Here is a 16,657-nt window from a genome sequence, read left to right as displayed (position 1 = left end):
TTTCCCCTGAAAGCTGGGGGACGCTCTAATTACAAGTAGCGTCACCGAGGAACCAATTCAGGCGATTCACGGCCTGCGATCCAGTCGTTGTCTTGTTTGCGATATGCAGTACTAACAAATACAGTAATTAGAGCAAGTAGACCGTGTGAAACACGAGCAAGAGATGGCTCATGTAAAATAAAGGGAACCTGAAAAGCAAAAAATTCTGACACTTGAAATAGTGGCTTTTAGTTACAATTTGTGCAGCTAGAAATATTGCCCATTTAATTATTTTGAAAACTTCGTGTCTTTTGAATTTTATTTTCGCTGCGTACCACCTAAAACGTGTACCACTGGTGGTATGAGTAGCACACTTTGGGAAACTACTTTAGTTGATGTGATTTTTTATATTGTGTTTTTTTGACATAAATTTATTGAATTCGTGTTTTATAATTACAACATTGTGTAAACTGATAATATAGCCTCTAAAGAGCTCAGTAAGAAGAAAATTTTAAACAAAAAATGTGGTGAAAATTTCAACGTCTGAGGTCTTGGAACGAATGTTAAAATAAAAATTACTATTTTTCGCGGGTTCGCCGGGGGAGATTTTATTCTACCGTGGGTGAACCCCCCCCCCCCCTGGATTCATCACTGCTCTCAAGAGAAGGTAGACTGCTTGGATTCACGTGCTAGGGACGAGTACCAGGAAGCTGCCTTCCAAGTGATCACAGCTTCTTGGTAGCTAAGTGGTCAGTCACACAACATGAATATTATCACGATAAACACACAAAACGCACACGTCTCACGTGTGTCTGGCTAAGCAGAGATTTACCACCTCACGGTTGTGTATGGCCGATATACAGGAAATGGTGGTAGCCCAAGAAGCAATAATTTCCCCAGTTTTTACTGCTTACTTATTACCCCCTCCCTCTAGTTTTCAGTTATTTACTTACGTACAAGTTTGCGATGTATCACAGTGGGTATATTCGCTGTCCTGCTCACCCGGGGAGGACAGTGAATATAATAAAAGGCTCGTGTTCGAATCCTGTCAATGACGCGTGGAACTTTTATAGGCTTTTTTCACTGCGTGGCTGAGTTATTCGGTTGCGGATCCTTGCTGTCTGAAGCGTAGATAGCAAGCGCCCCTCCCGAAACACAGGTTTTTCGTTCTAGCACAGCAGGCAGATTGATCAGAGAACACACGAAATTAATGAATATATTAGACATGGGCAGATGCGTTGGCCCTGGGGTGGCCCTAATATGACAGTTTTTATTATTATTATTAAATCCGTTTATTAAAAATAGCAAGTGTTTGCTTTCACCCCTTATACACAGCCGACCGGCTAGAAGGGTGTACAGTTACTTACGTACAGTATAATATAATGAATTTAACAGGTGAATTTGTTATTTTATGAATTTACCAGTTTTACATAGAAATGTTTAATCCTTACCAAATGCAATTTTTGTATTTGATTACTTCGCTGCCTTCCAATTTTTTGTGAATTTCTAGATATTGAAGGTCTTAATTTCTACACTTAGATATTTACAGACTCACTAACATTGAATTGCAAATTTTTGAAATAAACAGGTCATACATTTATGCCCACTTTACCCTATGCATTTGCGCACGCACAACACACACGCGCGCGCGCCTATACCACCACCACCATCATTTGTAATAGTTTCGTTTGATAATTTTAACAAAAAAAAATAGTTAATTACCTGGTTCCGGCAAAGCGGACAGTCCAAGGGCCACAACAGCACTTGGAATAAAACAAGCAACCGCTCCAAGTAGCGACGATTTCAGAAATTGATGAAGAGCTTGTAGGCCCAAAGGTCTCAGTAAAGGATTTGCAATAGGAAAAACTGGTAACCCTGGAAATAGGGGAGCAGGTAATATCGGAGGCGGAACAATTCCAGGCAACACAGGGGGAGCTCCTGCACCAGGTGCTGACTGAGTCCCAGTCGATGAGGAAGATGAGCTACCGCTGCCTGACGACTGTGTTCCTGTTGACATAGACGTGCTTCCTGAAGATTGAATGCCTATGGGACGAGGTGGCGAAGTGGATGGAGGTGAGACAGTGGTGGCTACACTCAAAGTGGGCATAGAAATATTTCCGGAAGTAGTGTTTCCTTGGTCATTTGCTGTAGGAGATGGAGATATAAAGGCAGAACTGCTATTGTTCGAGGAATCGCTTTTCTTTCGGACCAACAATTTGGAATGCATAACCGTAACACCAATATTAGGATCGGGATCTAGCACTTTTATCCACTCAGACCTTACAGTTTCAGGAGCCTTTATTTTCTGACCACTAAGTGAGTGACGTTTGTCAAGTACAGTGACTAATTTGGACTGAACAGTTACCTGCTTTTTGATCCACGGACGAAACGATCCTCTGTGGTTATTTAACTCGGGTTTTCCGTTTTTGTTGCTTTCGGGTTTCTTCTTTTTGTTTATAGCTGTTCCGATATGATACTTATGATTGTTGATGGTGGTGGATCCACTCTTAACTGGCATTCCTGCTTGGTTATACTTATTTTTCTGCATAAAGGGTTTTTGAGCAGGGGGTATCCTCTCGCTCATGTGGTTGCTAAAACTTCCTGTGGCATCCGGACGTGCTATTGAATTGCTTGCTTGAGCGGAGGATATTTTATTTGACCAAAGAAGTGAAGTACCATTAGATTTCGGGGGTTTAATTTTGTTATAACCAGAAACAGTGTTAGATAACGTATGGTTAAACTTTATGGTTCCTGGTCGGTGTGAAGAGGTTGATGAATGGACAATATAACGTACGGATCCCTGAGGATTTCTGTATTTTTGTTCGACGCCTTCGACAGCTGTATTAGGTGCCCACACATTTGAATTGTTAGCTTTTTTGGCACGAAACTGAAAGGATAAAACACGTACTGGGTTCACGAGATCCAATTGTGGTGGTTGACTCTGTATGAAAGGAAATAGGCTGGTAATCACAAGCTCAAGGAGCAGGAAAAGAGCGATCATTGCCGGGTGATTCGGAGAAGAAGACGGTTATTGTTGCTCCACCTGTATGAAAGAGACAAAAACGATTTTTTAATTGAGGGTAATTCAAAATATTCCTAATATTTCACTGGTAAAATTTTAGACTATCTATAGATATCTGACGAATATTCATATTCGGAAAGAAGGTCTACAGTTTTTTTTAACAAGTTGAAGGTCAAATCAAAGCAAACGTGCTATATTAAGTCAGTTTTGACCCACTGATCCTGCTGCACTTATCAGACATACAGTGATGGTGAAATTCGGTTGCATTTTCTTGTAAATATGATTACGGTTCAAGGTGATTTTAAACTGAATTGGATGTTTCAGTATGCTGAACATATAATTATCCTTGGTTAAAACAACAGTAAATGTTAAAGTTCACTTAATAGTAATTGTCACTAATGAATCAGTCAATGTGATTTAGATTTTTATTGTAGGGCTATGACCATGGGCGCCGGCAGGGTATTTTTTGAGATGGTGCATGTGGAAATAGATCTTTTGTTCACAAAATTTTCATTACAATAAATTAATGAAAATATTAAAAATTGTGTATTACTTCGAAATCCAAAGGTGGTGCACTTGCATCATGCTACCGGCGCCCGGCTGTGGCCATATAGAAACCAACTTGAAAATTGCTAATAGACCCTATTAGTATTTTGTTATCGTAAGTAGAGATTTTATATGATATACATGTATATATACACACACACACACACACACATACACACAGGGTGTATCGTAACTTATGGGACCCACTTCAGGGATGACCTTTAGGGCCTAAAAACAATAAAAAAAAAGTTCATTTAAAAATAGGTCTGATTTCGCCTTATTTCCTAGTTACGGCCATTTTTCTGTTACTAGAATTCGTTCCACAAACTGATTAACATAGCTGGTTCCATTCAACTGTTTACAAACAGTGCTCGATATCTCATAGAGGCTTCGCTGATAGTTGTGTAAACTAGATACTGTAGTGTTCTTCGAGTTGTTGTTATTTGGTTTTTAGGAGCATCAGCAACTAAGGCCATATTGCTCTGTTCTTCGAGTGATTTCAGGTAGTTTTCCTGTCAAGAGCACTACGTTTGGAGCTTGTTATTAACATCCTGATAGTGGGCATTTCTGTGATAATGGAGGCTTATTCAGAATGAGAGATGGCAGACATGCATCTCATGTATGGTATTGCTATATGCAATGCAGCCGAGGCAAGTCGCCTGTATGCAGAAAACGTCCCTAATTGTCATGTGCTAAATAAGAAGACCTTTCAGAGAATACATGAACGCCTTGCGGAAACTGGTTCATTTAGAAAACGAATTTGAGATGGCCGTAGACCTATTATCACCAGAACAACAAATCCGACAGACAAGACAGCTGGAACTTTTGAGCGGGTGAGGAGGTGTATGATGAATAATTTGAAGGCGCACGGTGGTTATTTTGAACATTTCCTGTAAATAAGCAGATAATTGCTGGAACACAAAAATGGCTGTAACTATTAAACAAAGCGAAATCGAACCTATTTTATATGAACTTTTTTATTGTTTTTAGGCCCCAAATCCATTCCTGAAGTGGTTCCCACAAGTTATAATACACCCTGTGTGTGTGTATATATAGTGACTTAATAATGTACAAAGGAAGACATTACTTGGGATCAAAGTTGTGAGTATTAAATGAGTTGTAGGTGTATCACGTTAACTGTCGCAAGGTGTGATCTAAGAAATAAAATAACATTAAATAAACTGTGATTAAATATGCTCAAATTGTATTTACATCTTATTCTATGTGTAGTCGAAATACCCAGAATTTTTCTCTTGGAGAAAGCAAGAGCATGAATAACTATTGTAAAAAATAAAATAAAAATTAAATAAATAAAATTGGCCAAGAAAGTAATCGAAGATAATCAGTTGGCATTGGCTGTCAATGCCTTAAAATATTTGAACGTTGTTTACTGGCCGAAAATTCTGTAAATCTCTTGGAATTGGTGGATAGCGTGAAGAATATTTTCCTGTCTGATATAAAATAAGTTTTGTATCAAGGCAGTGAAAAAAAAGTACCTCCAGGCTCCCTGTTTTAATTCTTAACGTGTTGCTCCTTTTTAAATTTTTTTTTTTTTTTTTTTTAAGTGCTAGAACGCACGATCTTTACTGTAGCATTACAGTACAAATAATGGAATTCTTATCCTAGAAGAATGTGATAAAAATCTCAATTATATTAAAACATCGCAAGAATTACTATAGAACTACAGTCAGCCTACTAACTTTGAAATTTTATTTGATACTTTTATGATGCCATTCTGCAAGGTTATTGGGAAATCATAAATTTTTGTAATCGGCTTAGGACAAAATACGCCGATTGACCATATTCCTCATCTATATTTCATTTTAATTACTAATATTTTATATCAATATCGTACTGCGTCAGATTCGCTCATTTTTAGATCGAATCATTTTCGGCAAGTACAGGTTACAGGTTTAATAAAATTGGAGGTACTTTTTGCCGCATCACACTTAGGCGTTTCCTCTGGTACAGAAATAGAAACAGATTATTGATTTCGTAATGACCCCCACGTTCTTTGCTGAAAAGCACCATCACTCTTGAGTCCAACAGTTCCTAACATGTTTCTTTTGTTTTATGCATGCAGATGAGCCAAAAGGCCAGTTGAAATACGCAAATAACTTGATGCAAAATAAAAGTATTTATATATAAAAATGGAAATACAAACCTTCACACTAAACATTTTAAAGAGTTTCTAATATGGAGACATAGATCAATTAATGAACTGTTACTTACTTTAAGAAACTAAACGACCTCCTTTATACCTTCTTTTTAAAGAATCTTAGGGGCAGTGAAATTAAAAAAATCTTATAAAACTACGGGTTACACCAGGCTGCATTTCAAATCAGAAGGAAACGAAAAATGTTATTTTTGTTAACTTGCTGGATACTTGGAGAATAATCGCAAAAGCAAGGATGTTTCCGGTTGTACAGAGAATGATTTGAAGTCGGTATAGTGCATTCCGTGATTAACTAACTAATGCAAAGATGTCACAAGTTATATGCGTAATGGAGTTTTGACAACCGGCTGGCTCACAATATTCCCAAGAACTCTTTAAAACAACTACTTCGAATTAAGACCTACGTAGGGCGTAATGAGCTAGAATGTGCCAAATAATCAGTGACCTTGAACAGCTTAAAGAGAAACCATTAAATAAACCGGAAAACATCAGATCGATTAGCGTTACTATTGAATATTATCGCATGGACTGTGTCACGTCCCAGTGCCGTAATGCTCTGAAACTCAGAGGATCACCAGGAGGCATGGCAACACAAGTTAAGGGTTCAACCAGGGGCGCACCATCAATAGGTGCAATTTGTGCGGCGCACACGGGAGGCCAAACGATGGGCGACCGCTGCTCAGACAGATGCAGTATTTTTAACAGTACTGTATACCTCAGAATTTTATAAACTTTGTAGCTTAGTTTAATCTTATGTTTCAATGCACCTCTTTAGGATTTTGAACTAGTTACTAGCCTAAATATGTAAAACTCATCCTCTAGTTAAATGCTCTCAAAGAGTGTTTCGAAAGAGGGGTGAAATCAAGCTTAATAAATTGAATAATAATAAAGAAACAGTAGTAATAATAATACAAGTAATGTGCTGTTAATCCTTTCGTACTTTTGACTGCGGAAATTTATCAACCTGCACTTTTACCGTTAAACCTTAAATTTATCTTTGCTAGTTGCACATGTTTGAAAAGCAATTGTGTGCAATTACGAAGTGATGGGCATAATGTAGAGGCGATAATCGATTCATTCGATTATAGCAAATATTCAGTTTATTTGATTATACTCTTATCATTCGAATGATTAGTACTAATAATGTGATTCATTACGATAAAATTATTCGATTCAGTAGAATTCTTTCACCCTGACCCTAAAAAAAAGTTTCAGCTATTCATTACGCGTCTAAGAGTTACTCCGAGAACTTAATCAAGGTAGACAAGGTTGGCCAAACACCAAAGCAGCCCATTCCACCCTGGCATGCTCACGTTCCAACATGCAACTTTTCCCTTAAAAACTGGGGAAAGTCAGATACTCCATCTTCTGTGGCTGGACTATCCTTTGACAAGTACTAGTATGCCCGCTACTTGTCTTCACTGTCAGAAGAGAGTATGGCTGTTATGAATGTATTCAGCTTGTCGATTTTGTGTTTGAAATTGTGTTAATTCAAGTTTTAATTACCGTCGAGTATTTCTGAAAGTTTAAGAAGTGTTTTTATACATTCTTGGAAAATTTTATGAGGAAATTCCAGTTTGATTTTCAGAAAATTAAATTTGAAAATCTCAGTGTGTAATGGTTGCCATGTAATCGCTGACAATGCATTTGGTTGATGGTTGTTGGCGATCGTTAGTTTGTGTAATTTCAGCGTACAGCATTATTCTGGAATATTTTGATATTGGATTTTCAAATTAATAGGTAATTTATCGATTTGAATAAGTTCTGGGGATTTAGTTTTATTTTCTTATATTATATTCTTGTGTGTAATGTTTTTAATTTTAGTTCGGATCGATCTGCTGGATAGATCCCTTATTTATTAAACTAACTTACTGTACATAGTGTAAATAGATTTGAGTTTGTTGATTCTCTCCAACTCTTTTAATTGTAAATAATTATTATAATTTTATTTATATTTTACTAACATGGCTACGCGAATAAGGAGTTTTAGTTTCACTGGCTCTCTGCCCAATATTTCTCAGAGAGTTAGGGGTTCTGATCATAATTTAGATGCTAACTTGAAAGCAACAGTAGCAGAATTATCTGAGAAAGAGGTAAAAATTATAGATAAAAATGTTTCAACAGCTGCGGCAAAGATGACTTTTACTAAAGCTGTTACTCAAGATACTTTGGATCAGCTTTCTCAGAAAACTTCTGGTGATATGTCAGTTAAAGATTCGGCCTCTAAAAATAAGAGATCGGGGGGGGGGGTAGTGAATAAAGTAGTTGATTTTAAATGAATGTTGTGTTCAGTTGGAATATATGGATACTGAACAATTTATAACTGACCTTCCTCTGAATAATAAAGAACAGTGTAAATGTGACTAATCAACATAGACCGAGAGAAAATGTGGAATCTGAGGATGTTGAAGAATCATGTCTAGATCTAATGGCATGAGGAAAGTGAAATCAGCAAGAATGGAATTGAGACAAATGTTGTTGAAGGGGAGGCACAGCATTCCAGGGGTTGCAGTGGCGCAAATTTTAGAATTGTGGGATACTCTGGAGATAACGTTGTTCGAATTGCAGATCGAATATAAAGTTTTAACGGCAAGATTGGAAGGTAAAGAAAGTTTAGTGGAAATGACAGTTAAATAAGGTAAAGTGTTGATTCATATGCCTCAATTGTCTCAAGAGATCAAGGAAGTGGTAAGCATTCGAAGGTGGCTGTGGTTACCTCCAACAGTACTCAATATAAAAATAGTGAGGATATGAAGGAGTTATTAAAGTCTATGAGACCAATACTGTGTGATGTAAAAAGTGAGTGCAGTTAGAGATAAGAGGCCAATTATTGAAGCTGATTCTGAACATGACTTGAACAAAAAAGAGAGCTGTGTGCAATTTCAAGATTTAGGTCTAAAGTTAGAGAAACTTAAGAGGTTAAATCCAAAGTTATTAATATATGATGTGAATCAGGACATGAATAAGGTAACCTTTTATCGAACAGTTGTTTGTTTGGTTTTTAGGAGCATTAGCAACTAAGGCCATATTGCTCCGGGGATATGCGGTGGTCATTCCCTGACCTTTCCGTATTTGGTGGTGACGGGCTCGAACCCTGGTCTAATCAAGAAGCGTGTGCTATGCACTGCTGCTCCTGCCCACCTGGCTACGGATGCGCTTTCGAACAGTTATGATTAAGAAATCTTAAAGACTGTGGCTTTAGTAAGAAGAAAGTGTGTAGTGAAGTAATGGTGTTATCTATTAATAAGGTGAAAAATAAAAATGTATCTAATCGGAGTATAGAGTTGCCTGGCTGTTGCCATAAGATAATTGAGGGAAGGGATCGGATTTATGTGACTGTGACACCCACCGAGTCAGGGATATTGTGTTAGTCACAGTGTTACAAATGTATGGCATTTGGGCATGTGGCTAAATATTGCAGAAATGATGCCTTCTGTGGATACTATTCTGTGAAAGGCCACCTTCTGTGGACACTATTCTGTGAAAGACCATTCTTATTTGGCGTGTCCTTTGAGGATGGAGGCGAGCAGATGCATCAACTGTTGGAGGAAGAACATTATTGCCGAGCATCCCGCTATCGATAAATCCTGCCTTGATTATCAACGTGTTTTAGAGATAAAGAAAACTAACAATGAGTAGGCTCAAGTCAGGATTTATCCTTAAGATTTTACAGATAAATGCACGGCGGGCTAAAGATGTTGCGATTCAACTTCGTAAACTGGCAGAGGAGAAGCATTACGATGTGATGCTCATTCAGGAGCCTTACTCATTTTTGGGCAAGGTGCGGGGATACCAGGGTACATACCGTGTTGTTCAGTGTGGAGAGAACCCCATGGCGACTATAGTAGTAGTCAATAGAAATTTAGTGATAACAATGATCACCTCCTTGTGCGGAGAATACGGAGTGTGTTGTGAGGTAATGACACCCACTAGGTCGGTGTACCTGGTGTCCCTATATTTTAAATATAGTGACATCGTAAACCCCTATATTGAGTACATGGAAAAAGTGGAGATTCTTCTACGAGGAAAACCGATAATAGTTGCTGCGGATACACATGCCCGCTCCACGCTTTGAGGGCTGGGTTCTCCGATGAGAGGTCAAGACCTCGAGGAGGTCCTATCTTCCACGGGCTGGGGCGTGACTAATGATCCGCAGCAGCTGCCGTCATTCTCCTCTGTTCGAGATGAATCGTATATCGATGTTACGTTCTGCTCAAATGCCGCCATTTATAAAGTAACTAACTGGAAGGTTCATGGAGTTTTGGTCTCTAGTGATCACGTATGATTACTGTGTGGTTGGCCAATCCCGGACTTCGATTGAAACAGATAGGTATGCTGTTAAATCTATAAACTCGGCGGTGTTTGAAAGATATGTAAGAGAATTCATTAGTGAGATTGTCGATTGGGGATCCTTTTCTGCTACACTTTTTTTTTTTTTTTTTTTTTTGATTTGGTAGTTGTTGGCGCATCGGCTTCTGTGGCCATATTGCACCTCCCAAGGTTTTTGCAGTACTTTGATCCAAGCCCGAGGCGGGAATCGAACCCGCGACCTTTGGGTTGCTGGGCAGGTACTTTACCCACTCGGCTAGCCCGGTCGGCTTCTGCTACACGAATGGTGGAAGTTGTGACTGCTATATTAAAAGAGGCTAGCAATCGATCTATGAGAAAGAAAAGGCGCCCTGATTGTAGTGTTTCATGGTGGAACCCAGTTCTGTCCGAACTGAGGAGAAGGACGAGGGCCTCAAGGAAGACCTTCCAGCGCTCTCGGATTAATTGAACAACTGAAACAGAGTTATTGATCTCAGAAAATAGTACTCTAACGCAATTAAGAAACAAATGTTTGGCCTGGCGGGCCTTTGTGGAGATTGCTGGGAATAGGGATCCTTGGGGCTCCATATATAAGGTTATTACAGATAAAGTTAATTTTAGTAATATAACATATAGTGTTCGTGCAGAGGGCCGGCGAGATACGTGACGTGGGCATGATTTGTCCAGCAGATCTTGGCTGATTTAATAGTATCGGATTCTTATGAGAAGAATTCTTTTTGGCAAAAGGAAGTTTTGAAACTAAATGGTGAATACATATCTTCTGAGAGTGAAGTGCCCTTCTCAATAGCGGAATTGTGTTCAGCTATTATGCTTGTTAAGAACGGGAAAGCTCCGGTGAGAACAAAAAAATTAAAAAAAAATTGTATAAAACAAAGAAAATATATAAAAATATTTCCCTTTTCAAGGTATTTTTAAAAATAAATATGGTGTTTTTTCACAACTGAAACCAACCGAAGTTTTATCATTAGAATTTTTCGTTTGAATTTTCGATTTTTAACGAATGAAAATTTCGCTTGCAGATTCTCGATTACCAATGTAGCTGCTGTTGAGTTTTAGTCCCATTAACGACTCGACCATGTTGTGTATTGTATTCACAGGCCGATTTGCATGTTGTGCGGGCTGTAAAACCCGGAAACTGATGGGAAAATTCTTTCTGCCTGAGATCGGTTAGCTACCCTCGATTGAAGAGTGCTTTAGAAATTATTCTAGCCTAGGACAGGAATCGAACCTAGACCTCTCCAAACGAGTGACAAAGTGGTGAAACCACTATATCACTCGTTTGGAGTGTGTACGATAGCACTGATTATTAGCAATTTGATTGTGAAAAATATTCAATTCGGTGGATAGCATAGATATCGGCGGAAATCAATTTAATTGTGGAAATCATTCAATTTATACAATTAGGAGAGATAAATCATATGCAGGGGGCAGCAGGCTGTAATTGCAAGTAATTTCCATATGCAAGATTAAGAATAAGAACCCTTAAAAAAACTTTAGATGTCTACAGGAGGTTTACCTCTATTAATTGGACGCCTGTAATTTAAACCAAACTTCATGCAGTACATGCCTCATTCGCTGCCTCTCACAATGAGTGACAGCTGTTGTAAACCGGTTTGTAGGTCCTCAAATTGTTATTAGAGAAGCTTTTTCATGTTCTGATCAGGATCATGTACATTGTATAAATTTGAGTGCCATCATACGACAACACGAAATTATAATCAGCGTACTCATGAAAGCAACGTCACTCGCTGTAAAAACTGCATCATCCAAAGATTGTTGGAGAACAATTCTACAAAATGGATGAAACAGGTGTAAATGATATTACCTACAAACACAATGACAAACAAAACAAAGCCTACGGCACTAGGATTTAAAAAAAAAAAAAAACGCAGCTAGTGAACCACGGTTGCCGCTCACCTGCAGCAGTGCAAATGGGACTCATCAATTGTCGCTTTTGTTTGTTGGTAAGTCAACTAATCATAGAACTTTTCGAAATATAAATTTTTCATCTTTACAAGTTTACTACTATTTACAAAAATTAGCACGGATGGGCTCTGCATTATTCAAACTCATAAATTCGTACTTTCTGTAAAGAAGTTGAAGAAAATCTGAAAAGCCTATTCTCTTTCTGGATAGCACAACTCCACATCTCAGTTGTGAGGAATTTAAAAAAGGGGACAGAAAGGCAATGTTTTTTTAACTGCGAATGTAACATCCTTGATCCAGGCTGTGAAACAAGGGGTTCTAAAATGCCTAAAGATATGACAGAGGCGATTGTTTTTCAGTTCAGATTTGGAAATCCTGAACTACAAGAGAATATAATGAAGAACACAGTTTAACTGATTTCTGGCAAATTGAAGGTTCTCAAAAATTTACAAGTAAGATACAATGGACTCAAGTGTTTTCCAATAAATCGTCACCTTTTGTTGGAAAATGAGATTATGGACGGTGGAGAAATCATACACCGCATGTACATGTGGATCTAAATGTGAAGAAGAAGAGATTGAATCAAATGCTGGGCCAAAAATTTCTCATGCAGCCTCCAGAACCTCCGTGGATACAGATTTACATTATATAGAACAACAGGCTGATTCAGCAGTGAACGATGCAATGTTTATAAAAAAAGGTTGGACTATGCTGCAAAACTTCGTTTCGTCATTCTAAATAGACGAGAATTACCGATTTTATCAAAATGAATGTACATGTAAGTGAATGTAAAATTCTTAAGGTATATTCGTATATACTTTTTTATGATTCCCCTGCTTTAATCTACCAACTACGATCAAGTTGGATAAGCGGGCTTCTACACTATTTTATTTATTTTTTGACCATCGAAAACTATTCTTACAGTTTTGTTGGGTAATTTAGAATATAACATTCTCAGAAATGATCGCTAAGCTAAATCTGGTTTATGGAATCCACGTCTTACAAGGAAATCTTAAGCAGCATCATGGATGAAACCCCTTCCTCTTTATACCCGGTAGATATTATTAATAGGACATATTATGCAAAAGATTTAGCTGCCGATATAACTGCAAAGACAAATATTTTACAAAAGACTGCGAAAGAAGAGCATCGCATAAATGTACTTGATACGTGGTGGCTAATAGCGAATGGAAACGAAGCACAATATTTTTTCATTGAAAAGTTTGGAATTTTGTGTCTTACAGCGCGTATTTACAGCTTTTTTTTGCTTATTATCCTTCTATTCACATTATCTACCCGTGTGTTAAGTTTCAAGGGAGAGGAGTTTCAACATTATGTTGCTGAAGGTTTCCTTGTTAGCTCCCCAATGTGCTGTTGATATTCAGATATTGCTTACTGTTACTTCTCAAGCGGCTTAAACCTTTTTTTACTGCATTATGTAACTTCCAGGAATATACGGAGAATGTTTATATGAAAAAGGATTTATTTTTCTACTCGCCGACTCTTAAAGCTTCGTGGTCAACAGGAGGAATCTAGCTAAATCGTGGTTTTTCAGCAGACCTCCAGTTATCTGAACGTTCATTATTAGAAACATCAGTTAGTAGTGTCCTACATTAATAATCCATTATGCTCTGTTACAAAATACTACGTACATTACAATGGTAATGTGTATTTTTTAATTACAAGTTTTCGCTCGAAATATACAATGTCATATTCTCTTCCTTTATAAACCCAGGGTTGTCCATGTTTTATGATCCGAATACCTGACTATTCTAATTTTCTGTTGTTTAGGTCCGATGGATTTTTTTTAAATAGTGCAGTTCTAAAACGTTTTATTTGATATACAGTATAGTTTGCACTGTTTTAAAAAATTCCATTAAAAAGAGTCCTCAACTAACGATTTCTTTGTGAAAATGTTTATTGTAAGTTTAAAACCAACGTGCAGTTTTCTTAGCGCATTAATTCCTATAGTTATTTAAGATACATTTCAATCGGCAATACTTTTTGATTGCGGCATTGAGCCCGCATGCTGCTACAATGAAGTTGAAACCCCTCGGTCTGGGCGTACAGATTACAGTGAAAATTTATTGTCGCTTCTTTTGTTGTATGCAGATTTTCTGTTGGCATCAGAAGTTTGCTCTTGAATGACAGATCGATTAAATGTATTAACACATTATTAACTGGAGATTGTTCTTATATGAATTGGCCTTTCTTTTTAACTGGATTAATCGCTTATTAAAAAAACAACTTTTTTCCTTACCATGATGTCTGGATCCTACGGCATCTCTCTCTCTTGCACCAACAGTAGTTGTTAGAACTTAGAAAGCACGACTAGCCACTTGGGGATCTCGTGCGTTACTGGAAGCCAATTTTCCATTTCCGTCTGGGCAATGCAATAATAGGGCGAGTGAAAGAAGCCTATTTCTCAGTGTTGTTGTTATCTCGACCGGAAATACTCGACCCAGTGATTTGGAAAGACAAGCATTATTTCTTAGATGGTGAGTAGGGATAAACTGTGGTCACGTTACCCATTGCGACTATCGTCATGATCGGTCTTCTGCCTCTTTAAGGTCAGTCGTCACAGAAAGTGGTTTCGTCATTCTGGCCAAAAACTACCGGAAACCGGTTGTTAGTACCTTGAACTCTTTAATTTTCAGGACAGTGATAGGAAACTAAACGCGACGCTTACTTCCCTCCATTTCTCAGCTGTTATTGTGGCAAACCATTCGTAAAAGGAATATATGGCAGACGACAGCAATTTTCTTGGCTGATGACAGATAATGACTAAGGCACAAATGTCCCGTGAACTCCATTAGTTAACTTGAAACTAGAACATTTGTTAGAAACTGGATTCTCTTTGTTTATCTTCACATTGATCATACTAGTATAATGCTAAAATATAACCGAGTGGTGCATTAGGTATGGCGATAGTACGATGCTCGTACATCTGAGATATTTGGTTGTGGGAAGCTGGGATTAGTTTGGTTATATATAAACGAAAGCGAATTAATGAGATAATACTAATTACATGCCTTAGCTAAGACAAAATATAGTGTACATTAGAACTAAATGAAAATTTTACTTAATTTAGAGTGCCCTTATAACTCAGAAATTGGAGGCAGCATTGATTAGTAAATACTGTATGCACAGAAATAACAGTACATTGACTTTATAAGTATTGCCATTGTTATTTACGTAGTTCATTAGTTCAGGTCATATTGGGCAGCATGTGTACCAAGACTATAGAACTGTGTGTTCACTAACCCATTTTCAAGTACTACCCCAACGTGATTCCCAATCGAGAATCATGAGCTACTATTATACGATGAATTACTCCTGTTTAGAGCCCATCTATTGGGCCCTACACGGGAATAAGAAAGAAGTTTAGAAGAAAAACTGGTGGAGGGAATAAGAATTACTTTTACTTAATATGAATTATCAAGTAATCGTCCGACTTATGCTAAACTTGTATTTTTCCACGCACACAGTCAAGTGAAAATATTATCATTGCCTAATAGTGGGTATGTCTTCTTTTTGCTGCTAGGACTCTGTAAGACTTCTGAAAGTTGCAGGAGATATGTAGTATCATGTCTCCCGGATTGCCTCCCGTAGATCTGCTATGGAGGATCCAAAAATCGGATCTGTTGATCCACGTAATCCAAGAGATCTTCTTTGGGATTCATATTCGGCGGAAGCACAAGTGATATTGCGCTCTGCCACGTTGCAGGTATTGTTCAAGAAGTGTTCAGCGAACCACTTTCAATAGCAGCAACATGGCAGGGTGCATTATCATGCTGGACCACACCTGTGCCATCCAAGAAGACAGTCACAATTAATGAAGGGGATCACCCACAATGGATAGGTAGTTTTGAGCATTCAGAGTGCGGTCTAGGAATATGAGGTATGAATCTGCAACAGATTCCCAGGAAAACATCCCCTATACCAAAACACTGCCGGCTTCAGCTTTCCTGTCTCACAAGCATAACTTGCTCTGGAACTGAGCCAGATTTTCAGACAATCCAGTTGACTTCCGATACTTGCAGGAGTTGCAAAATCTGTCTTCCAGAAGGAATGCTCTGCTGCTTCCTACCCGGCAGTGTGGTACTATGTAATTAATTATCTGGTTATCACTTTACGTGTAATTTTTGCTTCTACTTCTATGTTAGAATAAGCCTTTGTCATAAACATTTATTTTATTTATTTATTTTTTCTGGAGCGGGATTTGTCAGAGTAGGCTCCTGGAAGTACGGGATGGTGACTTGGTTTCTTTGGTAATGCGCTTTATCCAACAGCACGAGTTTAGTTGTAGGATTATTGGGAAGCAGCCACCCTGGTGATTAATGCTTTCTGGTAGCACACGGGTCAAAAACAACTAAACACACAAATGAAACCACTGACTGGTACCGATTTTTGGATTTCGCATAGAAACACGTTTGACTTACCACTATAGGTGGCATATTGTTTTATGAAATGATTCATATGACAGTGAGAACTTTTCAATCAAAGTTGATGCCTAAGGTTTGGTGGGGTGTGTGTGTGTGTTTTACAGAAGAATGGACAGTCAGCTTAGGAATGATGAAAAGCCACGATTGCTGATTTAGCTGTCTTAATAGTAAGTGTAATATGAGACAAGTAGGACTTGTTTACGTGTCGTATAAATATATAAAAAAAAATCTTTT

At 38.0% G+C, this 16,657-nt stretch overlaps 1 protein-coding gene across 1 annotated transcript; it reads right to left on the bottom strand.

Moving 5' to 3' along the window:
* Window positions 1–1,693: 1,693 nt before the first annotated feature.
* On the bottom strand, window positions 1,694–14,319 carry LOC150081785 (uncharacterized). The gene is made up of 2 exons (XM_090380320.1): window positions 14,239–14,319; window positions 1,694–3,022 (listed from the first exon to the last, which is right to left on the bottom strand). Exon 2 carries the CDS (start codon window positions 2,978–2,980, stop codon window positions 1,694–1,696), a length of 1,287 nt encoding a protein of 428 aa, XP_090236446.1. The 5' UTR covers window positions 2,981–3,022; window positions 14,239–14,319.
* Window positions 14,320–16,657: the final 2,338 nt, after the last annotated feature.

Source organism: Mastigoproctus giganteus, chromosome 8 (genome assembly GCF_048544385.1).
Source record: "Mastigoproctus giganteus isolate SK-2022 chromosome 8, ASM4854438v1, whole genome shotgun sequence".
Classification (NCBI taxonomy): domain Eukaryota; kingdom Metazoa; phylum Arthropoda; class Arachnida; order Uropygi; family Thelyphonidae; genus Mastigoproctus; species Mastigoproctus giganteus.
Note: the sequence above shows the minus strand (reverse complement) of the source record. Positions and strands in the feature narration are given on the sequence as shown.

Coding starts and splice junctions, on each gene's coding strand:
- LOC150081785 (XM_090380320.1), bottom strand. CDS start 2,980: ATGATCGCTCTTTTCCTGCTCCTTGAGCTTGTGATTACCAGCCTATTT.